A 21,865-nucleotide genomic window follows, 5' to 3' on the forward strand; every position below is an offset into this window, starting at 1 on the left:
ATTCTTTTCAAAGGTAAAGCGCAGGTTAATTTGTTTTATGTATTTTCACTTTATATTTTGTATTAATAATTTTTATATGAATATTTTTGAGTTGTGGAACGGATCATATGAGTGTCCATTATTTCCATTAAATTCGCTTTGATATATGAGTGCTTTGGATTACAGGCATGTTTCCGGAACGAATTATGCTCGTAAACCAAGGTACCACTGTATGTATACATGTATAATATGCTTAACCATATAATAAGATATGTGACTGTGACATAACACTGTCCTGCAATGTAGGTTATCTAATAGTAACTGTGCATTTCACATGCTCACTAATTAGTATAATAGATGGCTAATATGACTGAGGTGTTTTACGTTACACCTGCATTAAATAACCATTACTTATTAGTGTCAGAGAAAGTGTTGCTAATAGCAGCGTTTTTGCTGGGAACCGTTGATGTGAGACTAGGTACCCAAGAGACAACAATGAAGACGTTTAGGATTCTGTAATTTCAGTCAATGATTCTGTGTTGTTTCTGTCTTACAGTTATGAAATGCTTCATCATATTTGGGTTCAAACTTTTAAGCCAAATTTTCTTACTAAATGGCATGTTGTTGTGCTTGTGCATTATCCATGAATTTGATGTGCTCTGAAAAGATCAAATAAATATGTGCTAGATTTCATTAATTCATCCATCAAACCACTTCTCATGCTCTGGATCATGGGGGGCCTGAAGCCTACGATAGGTGACACAGGGCACAAGGCTGGGGTATAGCCTGGATGGGATGCCAGTCCATTGCATGGCACATACACACATGCCTTATTGGCAATCTAGAGATGCCAGTTAGCCAAACTGCATTATTTTGGAGGATGGGAGGAAACTGAGCGACACATGGCGTGATTCAAACCCACAACCCCGAAGGTGTGAGCCACCCTGCTGTCTTTGCCTTTATTTCAGCAGGGTAGATTAAAACAAGTATTGGAGTCTTTGGTAACCTTTCAGAAAAGGCAATATTCTAAGATGAAAATTGGCATGATTTTGTCCCCACTAATGAAACAAGCTCTGGTAAATTTGCAGAGTCAACATAAAAATTTGAAATCACAGAATTTCATTTTATAAAACACATTAAGTCCTTCGGCTTATATTGGCACCGTAATCATGCTGTTGTCAACATAATTCTTTGTTAAACAGTAGTGTGTTGAAGATAAGTTACTGGATCAGTTTGACAGTGTTTGACATTGCTTAGTATTTTTCTGAACACGTTTTTTGCACAGTTGTAGAGGGTTAATGGATGATGTCATTATGTACTAAGCTGCATAAAGGTACAGCCCTTTTGTCTGCTTTTTGTTGTGATAGATGTATAGGCATTAATCCAATTTATCCCAAAAATCTAATGTTAAAATGCACCAGTCCTTTTCTCTGTAGAATTGGATAAATATTTAATTTGCTAAAAAATCTATTTTAATCACACATGATTTGGTTACTCCAGGGTTGGTGAGACAGCTTCTCTCCATTTTCAGGAGTGTCAAGTATGATTTGAGTAGCATTGTCTCTTCAGTCAATCTGGGTCTTCAGGTCCTATTGCAATAACATTAATACAGTCATTACTATGCATGCAAGTAAGCCTGTATGTATACTGATAAGAACTGAGGTTGCGTCCCAGGAGAATATAACACCAGGAAGAGTATAATGTAATCGTGTTCTAAAAAGGTTGTCATGCTACCTAGTGTACTGTTAAGTTAGTTGATGAAAACTTCCTCAATGAGTAAAAACAAGACTAAAATATCACGAAGAGACCATCTGAAACTGATCTAATCAGAAGTAGCAAAATGTTTATCGTAGCTGGATATGTCTGGATAATGTTGATTAACTACCTTCAAGCCCGTAAACCATGTATCCACCTGACGGGTAGAAACCAAGTGGTTCTGTCTGTAAAGACTGTCTGTTAACTCTTGTGCTGTTGTGTCTGTGCTAAGCATCATTACTTTAATATGGTATACCATGTTATTTTGAAAAGCTGTCAATAACAGTGGATGTTTGGTAAAACTGGCAGCGTGCCCCTACTCTCGGCGAATTTCATCAGCAAGATTAAAAAATCACCAGTTGGTTTACACTCGTCTGACAGTTGTTTACGATTCTGGGAGAGCACACTTGAATTTTTTGTTTAATTCTGTGTTCTGGTGTTTTATGTGAATCAGGATGCATTATATGCAAGACTTTCGTATGAGACTAATTTTTTATTTTTTTATTTAATGATGAATAAAGTTCATATAAAGCCATTTTAGGATTAGTGCAGTGTTTCATATTACAAATTTACAACAGATAGATCTGTGTCAAAATTCATTTAGGCCTAGCGCTTGTCACGTTGAGAGGTGCATAGAAAAAATAATTGTGTGTAATTTATCACGGGTAAGGGCGGGTAACAGGCTGAATGTTAACGGGCCCGGGCGGATGCAGATTTAACTTTGAAATAATCACGGGTGCACGGGCGGGTGTGGTGCTGTACTGTGCGGGTGCGGGTCTCCAAAAGTGGACCCGTGCAGGACTCTGATCTGTGTCCTTAAAGACCGTATGTTCAAACCTATTGCCATGCGATAACAGCTTTACAGGGCTTTCTTTCAGGAATCAAAGGACAGAGGCAGACCAGTCTCTGTGTGTACACAGACAATGAAGAGAAATTTTCAAAGAAATGTGAAAATGATGTATTAGACTATATGATGTATTAGACTATATGACTAAACCTGTTGGTTTCATTGAGTGCAATTACTGTAGATTTAATCAATTAAATCTAAGGTACGTTTAGTTGACCTAAATATCCTAAAATTTTCATTAACTAAAAATAAGAAACAGATGACTAAAATAAACTAAAACTAGTTTGCGTTTTTGTCAAAAGACTAAGACTAAATTAAAAAATGCTGCCAAAATTAACACCGTTGCCTCCAGAAGCACCAGTGCAGCTCTGCAGTATTTTGATATGGAACCATGGCAAAGTTTTTGCAGGACCATAATAGTCAAGTTATAAAGGGTATTTTAAATTGCTTAATAAAAATATCCAAGATTATGAAGTCCCGATATTCTGATTACACATAGTGCTAAAAGAAAAGTTATCTAAAAGAAAGTTATCAGCGTATCGGCATCAACAGGTAAAGGATTCTGTATTGAGGAAGAGAACAGAGATAATTGGAGTTTTTGTATTGCTCAGTATTTTTTGGTGACAACTGAACAAAATTTGACTGCAATATGAAACTGTCTTGTGTTTCCCCTTTTGTAGTAGGAATTTTAAATTGTTTTGTTTTTACAATAAATGCAATAAAGCATGTAAAAGCTCAAAGTAAGTATTTGGATATGGTAAATATTCAGAAAAGACAATTGGGAATTTATGGGGCAGGTTTTGACTTTGAGGTAAAATCACTGATTTGCCGAGTACATAAATAAAAAAAAATTCTTAAAATAGTAACAGAGATGTGTTTTCTAATGCCAAAATCAAAACAGACTAGTTACCAAATGTTTCAAAGCATATCATTTTATAAAGCAAAACTATGAGTTAAACATTTACTTAGAATAAATTAAAGCCAAGTAACTTGTCATTATGTACCATTAATGTCTGTAGTAGGAGAGGAAGGTTAGTAGTTAGTAGTTACTCAAATTCTCATTAACTTTGAACAATTGAATTCTGAGACATAAATGATTAAATAAGCTGGCATTCTGTATTAACTTTGCACATCATGGAGACCTAGTGTAGCCTGAATATTTTCTCTTCATATTCGTATTGAAATCATGGTTTGTTTTATGTTTTTGATGTGGAAAATGGAATAGCTTCTGAATGAATAGTTATTTGACATTTATAGCAGAAAATGCATTGGTTTCCAGTTTCTGTGATTAGCTGTACTCTTGTGTTAATTCTGTTTTGTGGATTTCAGACATTCTGCTGTAATGCTGGTACAGTTTAACAGCATTTTGCTATCTTGAGCTTTATTAAACCACATTGGGTATTTCAAGATGTAGCTTGTCAGTTTCGAGGGAAAATAATAAAATTATTGTATTATTTTGTATTAAATATAAAATTTCTTTTTAATTATGCTTGTTTATAATGTTATTTACAATTATACACAATTGAAAATTTCGTGCCTGCACTTAGGATTTTATCTGCCATTGAAATCAGTTGTTTGGCTTTGTCTTGGTTACCCCTTTTTGGTTTTAATGATTTTTTTTAAATGTAACTTTTTTGTCAGTCAAAGCAACTGTAGAGTTTTCTAGAAAGACTTCTTGGCATTCAGCTTCCTGGTTGGCTGTAACTCTCTCGCCCAGCCTGTGTCTGCTGCCGCTAGCAGAAAGGAGGGCTTCAGGTTCGCTTCTGAAGTGGCTTGAGCTGAGGGATGAGGTGCCTCCACCCTGGTCAACCGTTTTTGTATTTGTGGGGTGGGGGGGGGGGGGGCTGCTACATGTATTTTTCTATGGCTTTCTGGTTTGTGTGTGTGTTTAGTTCCAAGCTTTCAGCTTTTATTCCTCTGCTGATTCATATTTTTCTTTATCTCTCTGTATATTTGCTTATGAAGTCAACTGCTGTTTGTTTAAATGTATGCAGTTTAAACACATTTATCTGCACCATAAATAATGTAAAATATCTAATACTCCTATATAAAAAATGTGTTTTTTAATTAAGCAAATGGGCAGTGTTGAGGAGTTCTGGGGACAGAAATGGGCTTGGATGATATATAATTGTAGATGAAGTAATACTGCTCTAAAGAATATTACATGTAAAAAATAAAAATGGCCAGAGCTGCTTGACAACATCTTTTGTGTGTTAAGTAAACACCCTCTATCTGTCCTAGGTTGATTTAGTGAATTAATGAGGCCATTAATAGTTTTTTATATGTCTATATAAATGAACCTGTTACATACTGTTTGGGAAATTGATTTACAGTATTTTCCTTGACTATTCAAAGTTATTTATTTATTTATTTATTTATTTTGTATTATGAAATGGGTGTGAAAGGTAATTAATCTTCCAGACAACAATGCAGTGCTTTACAGTGCCAGTGAGGGAATTTCCTCTGTTTGTGTGTGTGTCCGCATGTGAGTGTACAGGCATTTGCATGTGCAAATAAAAACAAGATTAATTGCAAAATAATTCAAATTAAATAATTGCAATGATTTGAAGTAGAATTAATTAATTTTAAACAATTAAATGTTGTAAGTAGGATATAAGATGATAAAGAAGACAATATCTATCTATCCATCCATACAACTGTTAACCACTTATCCAACAGAGGGTTGGAGTTGGGGGTGGGATCTATGAGCCTATCCCACAAGTATAATATAAGCCAATTAGAGTGACCACACAGATGCCGTAATTATGTACTGTACTAATACTAAAATAATGTCAGACGTGTTCAGATAGTTTTATGTTTACATTGCAAATAATCCCATATCAGGCTCAAAGCAGGTGATTAGAATTTAAATTAAATAAACATCCTGCTTCATGTTCCATATGAGTGAAGCAATTTTGTCTTAAAGTAACTCATATTTACCTTTTAAAGTTATAGGACTTTGCTGCAGTTGTCTCCATCAATGGAAAAATTATTTGCAGTTAGATTTTAGTTGGTAAAAATCTAGCAGGAATGCTCATATGTCTTTCACTTTAATTTCTTTACAGTACCTGTTTAATGTGCTGGTTAGAATAGTGCATTCGTTTTTGGCGTCACAGTTTGCCGAAGAGCATTTTTGAGTGCTGGTATTTGCTTCTGTTGTAGTGACTGTGCTGTTAGTGCCTTGCCTATAAAACAGACATTTATAGAGGGCCGTGTTCATGCTCATTCTCAGCCAGCGTAACTATGTAACTTGCGTAGTGACGCTATGTCATCGGTCATTACATTTATAGGAGGAGGTGGCCCTGCAGTGGCGATTTTGTGTGTAATGTGAAATGTAAATTTGCATGTTTAGAAACCCAGAAATGGCTTGCTGTGTTCTTTTGTAAACATAAAATGCAGATTGTATGTTCAGTTTTTGCTATAACAGATGAGTCCTTTTCCCTTTCAGTCTGGTTTACGGGAGCTCCAGATCATCCCACCCAGATTCGGAGCTCCTCCATCGTCAAGCGTATGCAACGCCCCACCCCCTGCAGGGCTATGCAACCAACCATCATCCTGCTAGTTCTGGGCAGGGCGGAGCCTGGGGGGCAGCGGGGCGCAGCTTGGGTATGTGATGGCATCCTTTGTGTTGCGTCCTGTGCATGTGTCTGTCTGTCTGTCTGTCTGTCTTAAGAATGTAACTACAAACTACAACTTGCGTGTACAGATTCTGTCGAACTTGCATTCTTTTGTAACAGATATTATTCTCTTGTCAATTGGATATGTGAAATATGTTTGCGTTTTCAGTGTAAGGCCTGTGAAAATGCAGTGCTTCTAGTGCTTCGCTCCATAAATGTACATTTCAGTTTCACATAGCAGTTTAGTGTCGTTCTACAGTGTGTTATGGGATTTAAATGTAATATTATCTCATCACACATAAAGAAAATGACATATCTTGTTCTTAAATTTGGGAATAGTTATCTAATATTTTGTTCATTTGAACACAAATACAACTATAGTACCAGTCAAAAGTCTGGGTACCCCTGGAGAAAATTGTTTGTTTTTCAATAAGATAACGACCCTAAGCAAACCTCGAGGTTATGTATTGAGTATTATCTTGTGAACAAGGAAAGAGGTGGAGTGCTGTGACAGATAACCTGACCCCTACAATCCCCCTGCCTAAACCCTATAGAGCTGGTTTTGGAAAAGTTTGATCAACAAATAAGATCAAGGTAGCTGACTTGTGCCTAGAACTTGTGGAAACTTCTTCAGGACTGTTTGAGAAGCATTCCAGGTGGCTACATCAGGAAGCTGGTTGAAAGAATGGCAAGAGTGCACAATGCTGTCATAGAAACCAAAAGGAGCTATTTTGAAGATAATTTTGAAATGTTGAACACTTCTTTTAGTTGTTGCAATATTTGATATGTATTACTTAATTTCCTCAAAGTTAATCTTTAAAGTGAATAATATAGCTAACATAGAGACAAAAGCATTAAAGACCGATCTGTCTAGATATTTGACTGGTACTGTACAGGTATAGCTAATACTATATCTGAAAATGTACCAATTATAATAAATTGGTTCATTCTGTAAAGTGTGTCGATTAGCGTGGTCCTTAAAAATGAAAATTTGAAAATGCTAGTTCTCACCCCCTAATTTTGTTATCTTAAGAAAAGATTTCAGGATTTTTTGATGATTTTTTCAAGCATGTTTAGAGGTTGCCCAAGCATCTTGAATGGCTAAAATAAAAAAATAATACCTCTCGTTGTTCTTATGTCATAACTTTCAATTTCATGTATTTTCAAATCTTTACATAGTGTTTTGTTTGGTCAGATTTTATCATTCTTGATTTTTAGCTAAATTGACCAAATGACAAAATGTGGTAGAGAGCACCCTTGATGCTAAACTGCCAAAAAAGATGTTTAGCACATTTTTGCTAACAATCAAATGAATAACCTGAAAGATTGATAAGCATTACCGAGGGTGGATGACTAAACTAGGCTTTAGCAAGATTGAATATTCGACCATAGTGTCAATTCATCGATCGCTGAGTACAAACTCCACTTTTTGTTCTGTTCTTATTTGTGAAAAAATATTCTCTGTTGCTGTACCCATTTTGTTTTCAGCAAAGTTTGGCTGAAATTTTGTATATTTTTTATTATTTACATTTACAGCCTTTGGTCTTGTTGGGCAACCTCTAAACATCAATAAAACTACGATTTTGCCAGGAATGATTTCTTACAATGCATTACAAGATAAAAGGGTGAGTGCATGAAAAACTGGCATTTTAAAATTTGACTCATAGCTAAGGACCACCCTAGCTCTGATTTATAAATTTTTTTGTAGCCCTTTTAATAGCAATGTTTCCTGTAACTAACAACAATGGTCGCCTTATTTGATAGTTAACCCAAACTAATCTTCCAAATGGCACATTATCGAGAATGTTGTGGTGTTTTTCAGGGATATATTTTTGCGCAGGATAGCATGGTATTTGGCTTATGTTCATAGCTGAATTTTTTGAGTATTTTACTTGTAGATTTATCCAGTAATGTACATTTAAAATTTCCCAAACAAACCAGTAATTGCTAGCTTAATTAGTCATGGTCTACAATACGACTGTGGCATGTCTGGAAATGATTTCATGTCGGTTCCAAGAAAAGCCGCTAAACCATGTACCTCACTTCGTCTCCACCAGTACTCAGCTCTCACCTTTATTCTTATATTTACATAAGTAGTCACACCTTAAGTTAGCAAAATTGACTGGGGGGAGTCTAGCTAACTTTTAAAAAAATTGCTATTGTGAATTGCACAGGCAAAGTAAGCCTACCATTGCTTTGTCCAATTGTCTACAATGCCAGTTGTTTTTATAAAATTAAACATCCTGTTAAAACAAGACATAATAATAAATTTTAGCCTAAAAAATATGGATTCAGAATGGTGACATCACTGAATGATACAATTGAAGTAGGGTGTGGGCCTTGACTTATTGGCTTGAACAGGAACTGTCTGTCTGTCTCTGCTTTTATACTGGGGGAAAAACAAGATGAAACATGAGCCAAAGTATTAATCTAGACAACTGTGTAGCTTAATAGTGGTCTTGATGGTTATGGTGGTAATAAAAGAGCTTATTTTTCTCTTATAATCAAAGAAAGCAGTAGAAGGACAAATCTGAACAGGTCTGGATGATTTTGTAATTTTAATTGTAAAAACCACAAAATTTTTAATTTGTGGAATTCTTCAAGTGTGTTTCACACCGGTGAGGAGAGCCTGAAATCACAGTCAGTCTGCAGTCAGACCTGTCTCTGAGGCTCACACATGAAGAGCCTGAAATGGCAGTCTGCAGGCAGACCTGTCTCTGAGGCTCACACATGAAGAGCCTGAAATGGCAGTCTGCAGGCAGACCTGTCTCTGAGGCTGACCCAGATGCTGCCATAGACATTAGGAGGTTTAAGTCGAGCCATAAATGGGCCAGCTTGCCAACAAAGAACCTGCTTATCCTATCCTGAAACAAACCACAAGGGGGTGGGAACAGCTCAGTACCGGAAGCAGATATGCCAGCAATTTGGCTTCCAGGGGCCATTTTGGTGTAGCGTGCTGGACGGTTGAGGGACGCGTTGTCCGGTGCTGTGTTGAGGTTCTCCAGATGGAATCGTGTTACTAAGTATTGTGAAATAACACCTGAAATACGCAAGTTCTGTTTCCGCAGATTAATGTCCTGTGAGGCTTAGAATTCATGATCCAAAATTAAATGTTTGGCCTTATTTGGAATGTCCTATATATCTATACAGTAGACTGTATAGTAGTAGTTATTGGTTAATAAAAAATCTGTTTGAGGAAAAACTAGGTATCTGTTACGTACAGTTAATTTGGCTTACACATGTGAATCTAAACTTTAGATTCACATGTGAGATTAGTTGGCACTTCAGGAACCAATCAGACATTTGATAGTTTTGCGTTCTTTGGTAGTTTTTATCCTCAGTGACAGAATTAATATATTTTGAATTAAACTGTTAAATAGCCCATTTCCTTGCCTGCCTATGCCTTTTTCCTGCTGGGTACATCAGTATAAAACCAGCATTAAGGACATCAGAGATTCCCTCAGCAATCTGTGGGTCTTGCAATTGCAAACTGCACCCCTGAAATTCAGTATATAATCTGTTACGTTAATTCTTAATGAATATTAGTAGGTCTGATTCTGTCGCAGTCTGATTGCTGTGTCAGTCTGATTTGCTGCAGTTTAGGTTTCAGCCCACAGGCCATCTACAATAATTGACTTTAAAAAACTTTGAAAACACACTCGGTGGTGTTTCAGTACTGGAAATCTTCATCAGTGTCGTGTTAGTATGTAACATTCTTAAAGACATGCCACTACAGGGTTATTCTTGCTGGGCAATGGGTAGCATTGTGGTTAAATATATGGAGATTCAGGTCCTGCCAGGGGCTGCTCATGCACCCCTGAGCAAAGTACCAAACCTGTAAAAATATCCTTCTGTACTGATCAGAAATAATTGTGGATTATGCTTATTTTATAATAAATCAGTTGAAAGTGAGGCAGCATTTCTTTCCTGTGAATGCCCAAACTGATATTCTTTCAGATGATGTCCTCTAAGTCATCCTTGCATGGCAATGCTGTATCGTTGGTCATGGTGGCCATCTCTGTGATCTCCTCCCAGGTCTATCTGGGCTGTTTGACACCGGCCTGCACCACGCCAGCCCCTCCGGCCCCGATGCCTCCGTCATGAATCTAATTTCAGCTCTGGAGTCCAGGGGTCCACAGCCACCCCCATCCGCCTCCTCCCTCCTCTCTCAGTTCCGCACTCCATCCTGGCAGACAGGTGAGTAAGGTCCCGTGTGTATGAAAGCAGTAACATCTGTGCAGCACCCATGTTTGTACTTGATTAAAAACATTTTATATGGGATGCAGATGTTTAATACTACTACTACTAATAATAATAATAATAATAATAATAATGATGCTGTTATAATAGGAGGTAGTAGTAACCATAATAGTACTATTATTAGTAGTAATATTATTATTTAGTGCTGTCAAACGATAAATTTTTTAAATCAGATTAATCACAGGGTTGCTGTGGATTAATTTCGATTAATCACGATTAAATATTCATTGTTAATCTATATTAATCGCATTTCATTTTGCATGAGCAAACAAACTCAAGAAAAAAGGGAATATATATGTACTTAACATGTTTATCGAACATCTTGAACACGAGTCGGATGCATTCCATCTGCCACAGAAGTGCAATACCATGGACCCATATCAAAAAGCAAGATTTTTTGCTTAGCCGGACAACTTGTCGGATTCAAGGTACCTTAGTTTATATGGTCTTTATCTTCGTTAACTTACAATTAGCCCGAACTACCGTAAATCTGACAAATAATCCGACTAATCATGAAATCCAATTCTAGCCCAGTTAATTACCATTGTTAGCAATATCAGTTGATAACACATTACGCGCGGTGCTTTACGTATAAAACTCCGTAGCAACACGTCCACAGATAAGTTGGACGGTATAGTGTGTGCGACCGATTTAATGAGCCACAAATGAGAAGTAGTGCTTAAACAGTATAAAACTACAGTGGTACCTCGGTTCTCGAACTCATTAGAACTCGAATTTCTTAAAAGTCGAACCAACTAGTTCGAAAGAAAATGACGTAGAACTCGATCTGAATCTCAGAAGTCAAACTGTGAACGCCGACCTAAGATAACTTGTACGTGTGGGGAAATGAGTCACGTGGCATGTCTCTCAGCGGAAACAAAGAATAAAGCTTCAGTCTCAGCCTCGCATTCGCTGTGATAGCATCATTCATGTTTACACTAGCTGAATACATATATTTAGACAGTAAAAATACATTTAGACAATGATGGACAGTAACAGTAATTATGATTATATAATGAAATATATTTAAAAATATAGATTTCTTATTAATTATTTAATATTAATAATAAACCATTAATACATTTAATTATAATAAGCGGGGACGGAACGGAGACAAAGGCGCAGACGTCAGGGTATCGAGGAATACAGGGTTTAATTACAGGTAAGGCAGGTAAACCGCAGACACATCGTTTGGATACATTTATTTTCTTACTTTACAAATTACTGTTTTGATAAATGTACTTAGATGTGTTTAGTACAGTATATGCTCTTCTTGTTTTATCCGGTTCATTTTGTGTTTAAATGCTAAAAAAACATTTTTAGGTGTAATTTTTTTGGGGCCGGGAATGAATTAATTGGTTTTCCATTATTTCTTATGGGGAAAATACGATCAGAACCCAAACTTTTTAGGATTCGATCCGGAGTTCTGAACTGATTAAGTTCGAGTTCTGAGGTACCACTGTACAACTTTCCCTTCTGTTGATAAAAGGCGCAACCATCTTGGATTCTGAACTCGGGATCCTCTGTGCTGCTCCGAGATATTTCTCGGATCTCCGAGAAACAGGAGCGTGCATGCCGTCACTTCCGGCTTCAAAACTCGGAATCTGACTCTGAATACCAGTTCCGAGGGAAAATGGAATGCACCAAAACTGCCTGAAATGGGTTGACAGAGACATTTCTGGGATTTTGAGTCATTCTGCACTGTAGATGGGTTAATTGCGTTAAAAAATGTAATCAGATTAATCATGATGATGGATAAATCCGCGTTAACCCGTTAATTTTGACAGCTCTGTTATTATTGTGATATATTTTGAAATAAGTGATGCAGTTTTAAGTTTAGAAATTTTCATAAACAGCTGGGGACTTATGTCAGAAGAGGAGACGCAGTCTTCATGGATCTGCTACATGGTTCCTGTCTGGTGGCTGGAGACCAAATTAAATGCATGTTATTGGGGAGACTCTGGTGTTCTGTGTAGCGCGCTGCCCTGTACCAGAGGCACCTTGCATTTAACCAACATTTCCCAGCTATCCAGCCACCCTCGTCCCCATGCCGTGCCCTAAGTTAACGCGCATGTACTTGTGCGCGCTGCTGCATTTAGGTGCTCTGTAGTCTTATTGTCGCCAAAGTGGTTATTTATCAGGACTCAAGGACCTCTTTGGGAAAAGGATTGTCTGCATAATAAGGGAATCAGCATGTAAGAACACAGAACAGGGAACAAACGGCACCTAGAAACACTAAAAAAATTAAATTTCCATTTTCTAACATGTATTGTGAATTGCCTTATGGTACAATGAGTGAAAGAAAGGGGTAGAAAGCCAAGGCCAGTAAAAATTAGATTTCCATGGACTGTCTTTCCTTAAATTATCTCAAATACTTTGGTATTTCTATTCATTATTTGAGCACAGAGGTAGGTGGGTCTGTTTAAAAAGGAGGAGGGAGAAATTAAAAGCTTTACTCTGGAGTACATCAGACATAACAAATTGCTGATGTACTTAATCTACTGAGAGAGAGGATGGATGGATGGATGGATGGATGGATGGAAGAAAATTTCTAAACCCATAAATATTGCATGTCATTCAAGGGAAGAACTGAACTGTTTTTTAATGCTTGTACATACTTTTATAATTAGATGTGATATAAAAATGTAAGTAACATCAAGCAACCTAGGACTAACAAGTTTAGTAGAACAAGTAGAACAATGTCTCTATGTTTAAGTTTTTGTCTGCAAAAGTTAGCTAGCTTGCCAACTGTTAAATAATATTACTAGTTACTGCTTTGGGTCTGTTTTCCTAATCTAATGTCCTCTGTTAGCTTGCTAGCTAGCAAAGCACAGGCATAAAATGCTACCAAGCTATGTATAACTCACAGTTTACTTAAATATCAGCCAAATACATCTAGGAGTTGAGCTGCTGAGACACACATGCTGTGGACTTTCTTTCCATCATTATCGGCATCTAAATTTAGCCCCAGACCAGCTGCTAGATGCAGATGATTTGTTGCTGGAATGCAAGTATTTTTTCCCAGCTGTACTAGCAGGTAGCAGTCAGATGGCCATTCCCATAGCCCTTCTGATATCGAACCTTTAATCTGAAAGTACAGCCGCACTATGCACAGAAAAGCAGAATAATAAAAATGATTGAAAATGAAACTTTAAGGTCAGCGGAAAGCTGCTTTGAAGGTCTGGCAGTGTGCAGCCGCTGATGGTGTTTTCATGTTTTTGCGCAGTGACAGACTGATGAGGAGGCTTTAAGTTAACACTGCGGTAATTTACCTGAAAATCCTTTAACGTTTTGGCCCTGCTTCGTACCATGAAGCGCCAGGGCCAGGAGCTGCCTCCAGCCAGGTGGTTTTAACATCGCATTCCATGGGTGGTTAAATGCTGTATCATCATATGCTGAAGGATAATCTTTAGTTTACACTGATAATATATAATGTTCATAAAAAGTGAAATAGACTCAAGTGTATGATCTGTTTCAGCAGAGATCTGTTTACAAACCTGGAGTGCTCTAAAAGTGAAAAGCGTACTGTTTGGAGTTTACAGGCCTTGATGTTTTTGTATTTATCATTTGTGAAATAAAATGCATAACTAAACTCAACTGAAGAAAGCCCAAAAATGGACACTGTTTGGATCCTGGTCAGCATAAACAGTTGGAAGATGGATTTGTACTCACCAGCCCCTTTATTACATGCACCTGTTCAACTGCTAGTTGAAAAAAATATCTAATCAGCCAATTGGATGTCAGCAGCAAAATGTATGGAATCATGTAGATACAGGTCAGCAGCTTCAATTAATGTTCACATCAAACACCAGAATGGGGAAGAAAGGTGATTTAAGTGCCTTTGAACACGGCATGGTTGTTGGTGCCAGACAGGCTGGTATGAGTATTTCAGAAACTGCTGATCTATTAGGATTTTCACACACAACCATCTCTAGGGGTTACAGAGAATGGGCCAAAAAAACAGTGAGCAGCAGTTGTTGGTATAAAAATGCCTTTTTGATAGCAGAGGTCAGAGAATAATGGCCAGACAGGTTCAAGCCAATAGAATAGCAAAAGTAAGGCAAATAAGCACTTATTACAATCAAGGTATGCAGAAGAGCATCTCTGAACACACAACATGTCAAACCTTGGGTTACAGCAGCAGAAGATCACACCGGGTGCCACTTCTGTCAGCTAAGATCAGGAAACCAAGGCTACAGTTGGCATGGGCTCACCAAAATTGGACAATGGAAGATTGGAAAAACCTTGTCTGGTCAGATGAGTCTCGATTTCTGCTGCGACATTCAGATGATGGGCTCAGAATTTGGCATAAACAACATGAAAGCGTGGATTCATCTTGCTTTGTATCAACAATTCAAAATGGTGCTTGTGTTGTAATGGTGTGGGTGACATTACACACACTTTAGGCCCCTTAGTACCACTTGAGGATCATTTCAATGCCACTGCCTACCTGAGTATTGTTGCAGATCATATCTATCCCTGTATGACAACAGCATATCCAGCTTCTAATGGATACTTTTAGCAGCATAACGTGCCATATCACAAAGCTCATATCATCTCAGACTGGTTTCTTGAACATGAAGAAGTGTTCGCTGTGCTCAAATGACCTTCACAGTCACCAGATCTCAATCCAATAGTGTATCTATGGAATTGGTGGAACGGGAGATTTGCATCTTGAAGGTGTAGCCAACAAATCTGCAGAAAATGTGTGATGCTATCATGTCATCATGGACCAAAGACTCTGAGGAATGTTTCAAGCACTTTGTAAATCTGTGGCACAAAGAATCAAGGCAGTTCTGAAGGCAAAAGGAGTCCAACCTGGTATTAACAAAGTGTGCCTAATAAAGTGGCCAGTGAGGGTTGAAGATTGGATGGTTGGATTAGATATCTCTGAGGCAACAAATTTTAACCAAACTAGTGTTGTGGCATCAAAAATAAATAAAATGTCCACATCTTGTAATGAGTACCCTAGTTCTTGATTGTAATTGAAAAAAATAATGTGTATTTGTTCCTGCAAGGAAAGACATTATAAAACATGCCTTTATAATTTTTTTAAACTCTTATACTAGTAAGCAGTATTTCAGAAAATACCACAGGCACAGAATCAATATTTCATATTCCTTTTCATGAAAGCATTGTCAGCCAGTAACAGCCAGAAGCATTAAAATCACTTGTCCCTAATAGAATTGAAATTAGGCATCTCTTATTAGATAAAAATGCAAATGACCAAAACTTGCTGGACATTAAGACCTCTTTCCTTGTCTTTAAATATTCGAAGGTCTCTTTGAAAAACGTGTTTTTATTCAACCTTTAAATGTAAGCATTAGAGGGTCATGCAGGATATGCAAATTCAGAGGCATTCTGCATCTGCTAATGTGCACAATTAGCAAACTGCTCGGAATAGATTTCCATGCAGATGTGCAGCGTCTGTGTGTTTGGGTGACGATGTTCCTGCCTTTGTGGATGTGCGTGGATGGTGACATTTATCAGCCAGTTAAAGCTCACCAAGCTGTGCTCTTAATTGTGTGGTGTGAACACTGCCTCCCTTTGTATACAAGCAGCTGTGATTTTTGTGATATTTCAGTTTGACTTCCCATTTGAGTCTCAAAACTGGTTTTTACTCTCTACCTTGGTTTTATTTTTCACAGCAGACTTCTACATGGTAAAGAATTACACAGGGAAAGTGGTTTTTAATCCATGCACAGAATTGCATCAAAACATATTTAGTCTAAATATAGTTAAACTATCGATCCCAGACAATATGCATGCTTTTAATACATAATTTATAATAAAATTTTGTGTGCTTGTTCCTGATTATGAAAAAAATGATCATTGTTTGGTCATTATTTTTTTTCTCCAAATAACATTTATGTGGAGCAATTGAGATATTTGAAATTTTTCCTGCTTGCTGGTATACAGCCAGGAATTGGGAAACTTCTGGAATTCATCCATGTTAACTTCTGCATACTCAGAGCAACCTTGCTGAAGGCCACGGATGGTGCTTACAGACAGTGCTTCCTTTATGAGACTGTAGGCCGTGCAGTTTATAGCTCGGCAAAGAAGACAGGGAAACATTTTTTTTCTTTAACTTTAGAAAATCTCTTGGCACTGGACCAATGGAGGTGACTTGAAATTCAGAAATGAATGACGTGTCCTGTACAAACAATATTGGCATATTGGGATACCTGAAAAAGGGCTCAAATATCAGGAAGGGGGCTGTGAGATTAGCTACATGTAAATTTCTAAGTAGTAGTGTGGCTGCCTAGTGATGGAGTAATTACTGCTAATATTTAAAATCATACTTAGCATCTCTTGTTTCTCATGCGGTAGTCTGTAGTAACATTCTGCGCCCTACATCTCTCCATGTTGCTTTTGGCTATGAGCTTCAGGATCCATATATGCTTTGCATGGGGCGCCGGTGTGTAGATGAGTATGGTGCTTATTGATTGTAAGTGAATACCTGAGGAGGGGGAATGCTTCCAGAATCATGTTTATTTACACTTTGCGGTGGGATAGCCAGGCATCAAATCCATATGATTCCTCTAGACATCTAGGGATATCCACAGATCAATTATTCTGACACTGTGTGATTGCTAGGTTGGATTAGCTCATAGTTTCTGAGGAAAAGGTATTACTTGTAAAAATGAACGTGTCCTCTCGTTAAAATTGAAACCGCATGGTATGTAGTGGTTAGCAGTGTGGATCTGTGGCGGTAAGGTTGGTGTAAATCTCACTAGCAGGACTGTTTTACATCCAACAGACTCTTAATCTGAGCTGCATAAATTACTCCGGGTAGGACAACCTGTAAAACTAATTGATCAATGAAGTAAATAGTTTTGTATATGCGCTCCAAACTGAATTTTTAAAGTATTTCATAACTTATTAATCTTACTGTTTTATTTGTCTCTCATTTGTCATGATATGATTTTGTTGACTTTTTTGTATTTGACAGCTGTACTTATCGCCTTTTACTGCTGTTAAGGGTACATGCCATTTTATTCTAAAAGGTGTCTGATGTAAGTATGTCTCCCCCCCCCCCCCCCCCCGTCTCTGTCCCCCACAGCCATGCACACTCCAGCCCCTGCTGAGCTCTTCATCTCTGGTGCCCTCCCTGGTTCCGGAACGTTCCCGTCGTCCTCGGCCCTCTCCGCTTACCAGCACCCGGCCTCGTTTTCAGGCCGCTCCTTCCCAGGGGTAACCCCCTCGCTGTCCCTCCAGGAAACCCCCACATTCAGTCCCACCTCCAATGGCCTGCTCTCCCCCCACGACTCCCTGCTGCACATCAAGCCTCCGTCTCAGTCCAGTCTGGGCTTTGACCGCCTGCTCTCCTCGCAGGGGGCGGCGTACAGAGGAGGACAGGACCCCACTGGCCCCCCGCCTCCGCAAGCTTCTACTACCTCCTCCTCTCGCCACCTGCCCCCACACCAGTTCAACCTGCTCTCCTCCCAGCTGCAAGACCAGTCCTCCCAGTTATACAACGCCTCTGTGTTCTCATCGGCCCCTGCACCCCCACAGCCACCCCCCCAGGAGAGAGCCATTTCGAGACAGGACAGTGTCATAAAGCACTACCAGCGCCCTCCTCCCTCCCAGTCGCAGCTGCCATCCTCGGCCCACTCCCTGCAGCACTATCTCAGCTGTGGGGCTTCGGGGTATCAGCAGATCGCCCACCACAGGCATGCCGGGGTATCCTGCAGCCCACTCGGTGATCAGAGTCCCTCGTCCGACCCAAAACCTTCTCCACGGGCAGAGCAGGGCTACCGGCCCATCATCCAGCCCCCCTATACCACCTCCTCATCCTCATCCTCTGGGGGTGCAGGGAAGGGGGCGAAGAGCAGCTCCAGCAGCGGCTACTCTTCCTCTGGTTCGGGGTCCTCCTCCCGGACTCCTCATACTCCTCCATCCGCCTCCTCGACCTCTTCGTCCTCCTCCTCCTCCTCATCTGCATCTGGAGCGCATCCCCCGAATTCGAATCCCACGTCCAGCTCCACATCTGCCCCCTCTAGGCAGCAGCCCCCACCCCAGTCTACTCCAGCCCCTCCGCCACCCCTTCCACCCCCAACCTCCTCATCCTCTGCCCCGCAGCCGCCACCAAAGCCGTGCCTCTCAGGCTATGGTTCCCCCGTCGCCCCCGTGAAGCCATCTTCAGCCCTCTCTGGACAGACGCCCCCCCAGCAGCAGACCCAGTCCTACTCCCCCAGCCAGCCCCCTCCCTCACACCTTACACAGCCCTACGGAGGCTTCAGCTCTCCCCAGGCCCAGGACCTGAGCTCTGGTGCCGGTGCTGGTCAGGGCAAAAGTTATGGCAGTTTCTCAGCCGAGGTGGTTTACGGGGCCGATTCAGGGTACAGTTCACTGTCAGCGTCTCTAGGGGGCGCCGGAAGCCCGTCTTTGGGCTACAGTGGCCCAGGCCACTCACCTGCTCTTCTGGGATCTGGGGGAGGTGGGGGCTCAGCTGGAGGCAGCACAGGGTCCGGGGCGGGCAGTGGAGGTGGTGGGGGTGGTAGTGCAGGATCTGGGGGAGGGGGTAGCAGTGTGGGGAGTGGAGGGGGAGGAAGCTCATACCACCTCCCAGACTCTAGCCCCTCGCCCTCGGGCAATTCTGGAATAATCCGTCCTGGGCTTCATTCTCCTGCCCCAGCTCGTCGTGCTCAGTCCCCTGGGGGAGCTGGGGGCAACAAGTACCTCTCCTCTGTGCTCTCCCCTGCTTTCCTGTCATCTCCGCAAGGTTACCCTGATAGCCGGGGGCCCCCGCCTCAGTCCTACCACCCCACGCCCCCCAAATCCAAGGCCGACTCCGACATCCTCGGGGTGGAGCGATCCCATGATGATGAGGATGATGATGACGACTTCTTGATTCAGCACCTCCTGCAGGCTCAAAGCCCAGGCCCCCATGCCTCCCAGCACCACCCACAGCAGCCCCCCCAGCCACAGTCCCAGGCCCCGCCTGTACCACAGAGCCAGGATGGTGGGAAGGCGCTGGCATATGAGCTGAGCAAGAGCTCTGAAGAGAGGTACCACCTCCAGAGTGTCATCCGCACTAACAGCGCCACCTCTAATGCGGGAGTTAGCATTGGGGGTGCAGGAGGGCCCGGAGGAGCGCCCTCTGGTGGCATGGAGGGTCAGATGGACATTTCGCTAAAGAAGCAACAGCAGCAGCAGGCAGCACAGCAGCAGAAGCCTGAGAGGCCTGGAGGAGGTGGCGGGGGGAGAGGTGGGGCAGAGCACTCGCACACCCACACGCACCCCCATCACCACGACTCCCTGGGCTCCGTGGTGCACTACAGCCGCAGCGACCCATACTCCCACGCCCTGCCCCAGCACCAGGCCCACCCTCCACACGCTCTCCCTCAGTCTCACTCCCATCCACACATGGAGCTCCAGAAGAAAGCCCAGGACCCGTCAGAGCTGCCCTACCTGCGCAAGACCCCCGACCTGCAGCCACCGCCGCCCCAGGCCGGCCTCTCCCTCCTGGACTCACCCACTGACCAGCCACGCCAGCCACAGCACCTCCTGCAATCAGTACTGTCCCACACGACCCGTGGCAAGATGGACTCGCAGACCCAGCAGCACTCCATGGGACAGCAGGCCATGATGGCCGGGGCTGGGGGCGTGGGGAGAGCGGCAGGGGAGAACCAGCCCTCGTCCTCCCAGCTGCAAATGCAGCTCCAGTCGCAGGCCATGGAAGCCCACTACGGCCGGGGAGCCCAGCAGAACCAGAATCAGTCCAGCCAGAACTCTGTCCCTCCCTTAGACATGCTGGAGCACTCGCTCTCTCAGACTTCCTCCAGGGAGGTAGGGGGGGCTGGTGAGAGGGGTGTCGGTGGGGGAGTAGGGGCCGCTGGGAGCAGCAGCGACCGGCACAGACAGCAGCAGCCTCACAGAATGCCCCCACTTCACCAGTCCCACCACCCGTCCCACGCCACGTCTGAGCTGCACGACTTCCTGTCCGAACCTGACCTGGGCTTATCGGCCCCCTCCCACTTGCATCACATGGCCCCCCATCACCCCCACCCTCACCCCCACTCCCATCACCAACACCCTCATGCTCACCACCCTCACCACCCTCACCCGCACCCCCATCCTCACCATATGCCCCCTCCTCAAAACTCTGTCCCCCCTCAGCAACAGCAGCAAAGAGAGCAGGATGCCCACCCCACCCAGCTCTCCCAGTCACAGCTGGAACAGCTGAAAGAGCACCAGTTTGACACAGGCAGCCCTGTAGGGAAAGGCGGCCAGGGCCAGCAGCAGAGATTTGTACCCCTGACCTCCATCTGCTTCCCCGATTCCCTCCTGCAAGATGAGGACCGCTCCTTTTTCCCGGGAATGGAGGACATGTTCTGCTCCGACGACTACAAGTCTAGCTGCAGCGGGGGAGGAGGGTCAGACCAGGCTGGGCAGGAGGGGGTTTCAGAAGTGCGACGTGGGCAGGAGGGCATGGAGGCCGTGAAGGCTGCAGGTGGCGCTGCAGGGGGCAGTTACGACATGCTGGGGCACCACGGAGACCAGGGCTATGATCAGTACTGCCACAGCCTCCCAGAGTCTGGCGGCGGGAGTGTGCATTTGGACTTGGACTCTCTGAAGACGCATGAGCTGCCCTCCACGGTGAACACGGAACAGCTTGGCCTGATCCAGGGCATGGGGGCCACTGGTACCCCTGGAGATGGATCAGGGAACAAGATGCTCGGTGGGACTGGGGTTGGGGGAGGAACCAACCCTGGGGGGCTCACTTCTCCCATCTTCTGCTCTTCTCGCCCCAAGAAGCTCTTGAAGACCAGCTCCTTCCACCTACTGAAGCAGAGACGCGACCCGAACTCCCTGCCCAAGAAGAGTTACGCACAGGAATATGAGTTTGAGGATGATGAGGACAAAGCCGACGTTCCTGCTGATATCCGCCTGAACAGCAGGAGGCTCCCGGACCTGCTCCCAGACTTGGTTTCCAGCTGTCGAAAGTCAGTGGGACCTGTGGGAGGCGAAGGAGCTCTGAGCCCCCTCATGGGTGACCTCGATTTCTGTCATACCTCTGGATACCCATCGCTTGGCCCTCCTCCCCAGCTCATGCCTCACGACGGGCCCAAGAAAAGGGGCAGGAAGCCGACAAAGCCAAAAAGAGAGGGGCCCCCACGGCCCAGAGGCAGGCCTCGGATTCGCCCTTTACCAGAACCCCACCACTCCCGAGGCATGATGGGGGCCCTGGGGCCGGGGCTCGGCGGAGAGAGCCGAAGGGGGAGAGGGCGGGGCAGGGGGCGAGGGAGGAGGGAGGACACCATGATGGACATGGCCAGTAAAGGCCAGAACCAACATCACCAACATCTGCAAGTGCAACAGCAGCTGCATCACCCAGCACAGGAGCTTGCGGAGCCCATCAGACCCCTCAAGGTGAGCATAGCAGCAGTGGGCTTGGTATAGC

At 42.6% G+C, this 21,865-nt stretch overlaps 1 protein-coding gene across 2 annotated transcripts in view; it reads left to right on the plus strand.

Moving 5' to 3' along the window:
* LOC111851274 (proline-rich protein 12-like) overlaps positions 1 to 21,865 on the plus strand; it is a 48,180-nt gene that overhangs the window by 13,437 nt on the left and 12,878 nt on the right. The window contains exons 2-5 of one of the 2 annotated variants that reach the window (XM_072712682.1): positions 6,030 to 6,187; positions 10,234 to 10,395; positions 17,522 to 17,652; positions 17,794 to 21,834. In XM_072712682.1, the coding sequence (XP_072568783.1) occupies positions 6,030 to 6,187; positions 10,234 to 10,395; positions 17,522 to 17,652; positions 17,794 to 21,834 (4,492 nt within the window). Of the gene's footprint in view, positions 1 to 6,029; positions 6,188 to 10,233; positions 10,396 to 17,521; positions 21,835 to 21,865 lie in introns of both variants that reach the window. The other variant, XM_023826023.2, reaches the window with a different exon arrangement.

Source organism: Paramormyrops kingsleyae, chromosome 5 (assembly GCF_048594095.1).
Source record: "Paramormyrops kingsleyae isolate MSU_618 chromosome 5, PKINGS_0.4, whole genome shotgun sequence".
NCBI lineage: Eukaryota > Metazoa > Chordata > Actinopteri > Osteoglossiformes > Mormyridae > Paramormyrops > Paramormyrops kingsleyae.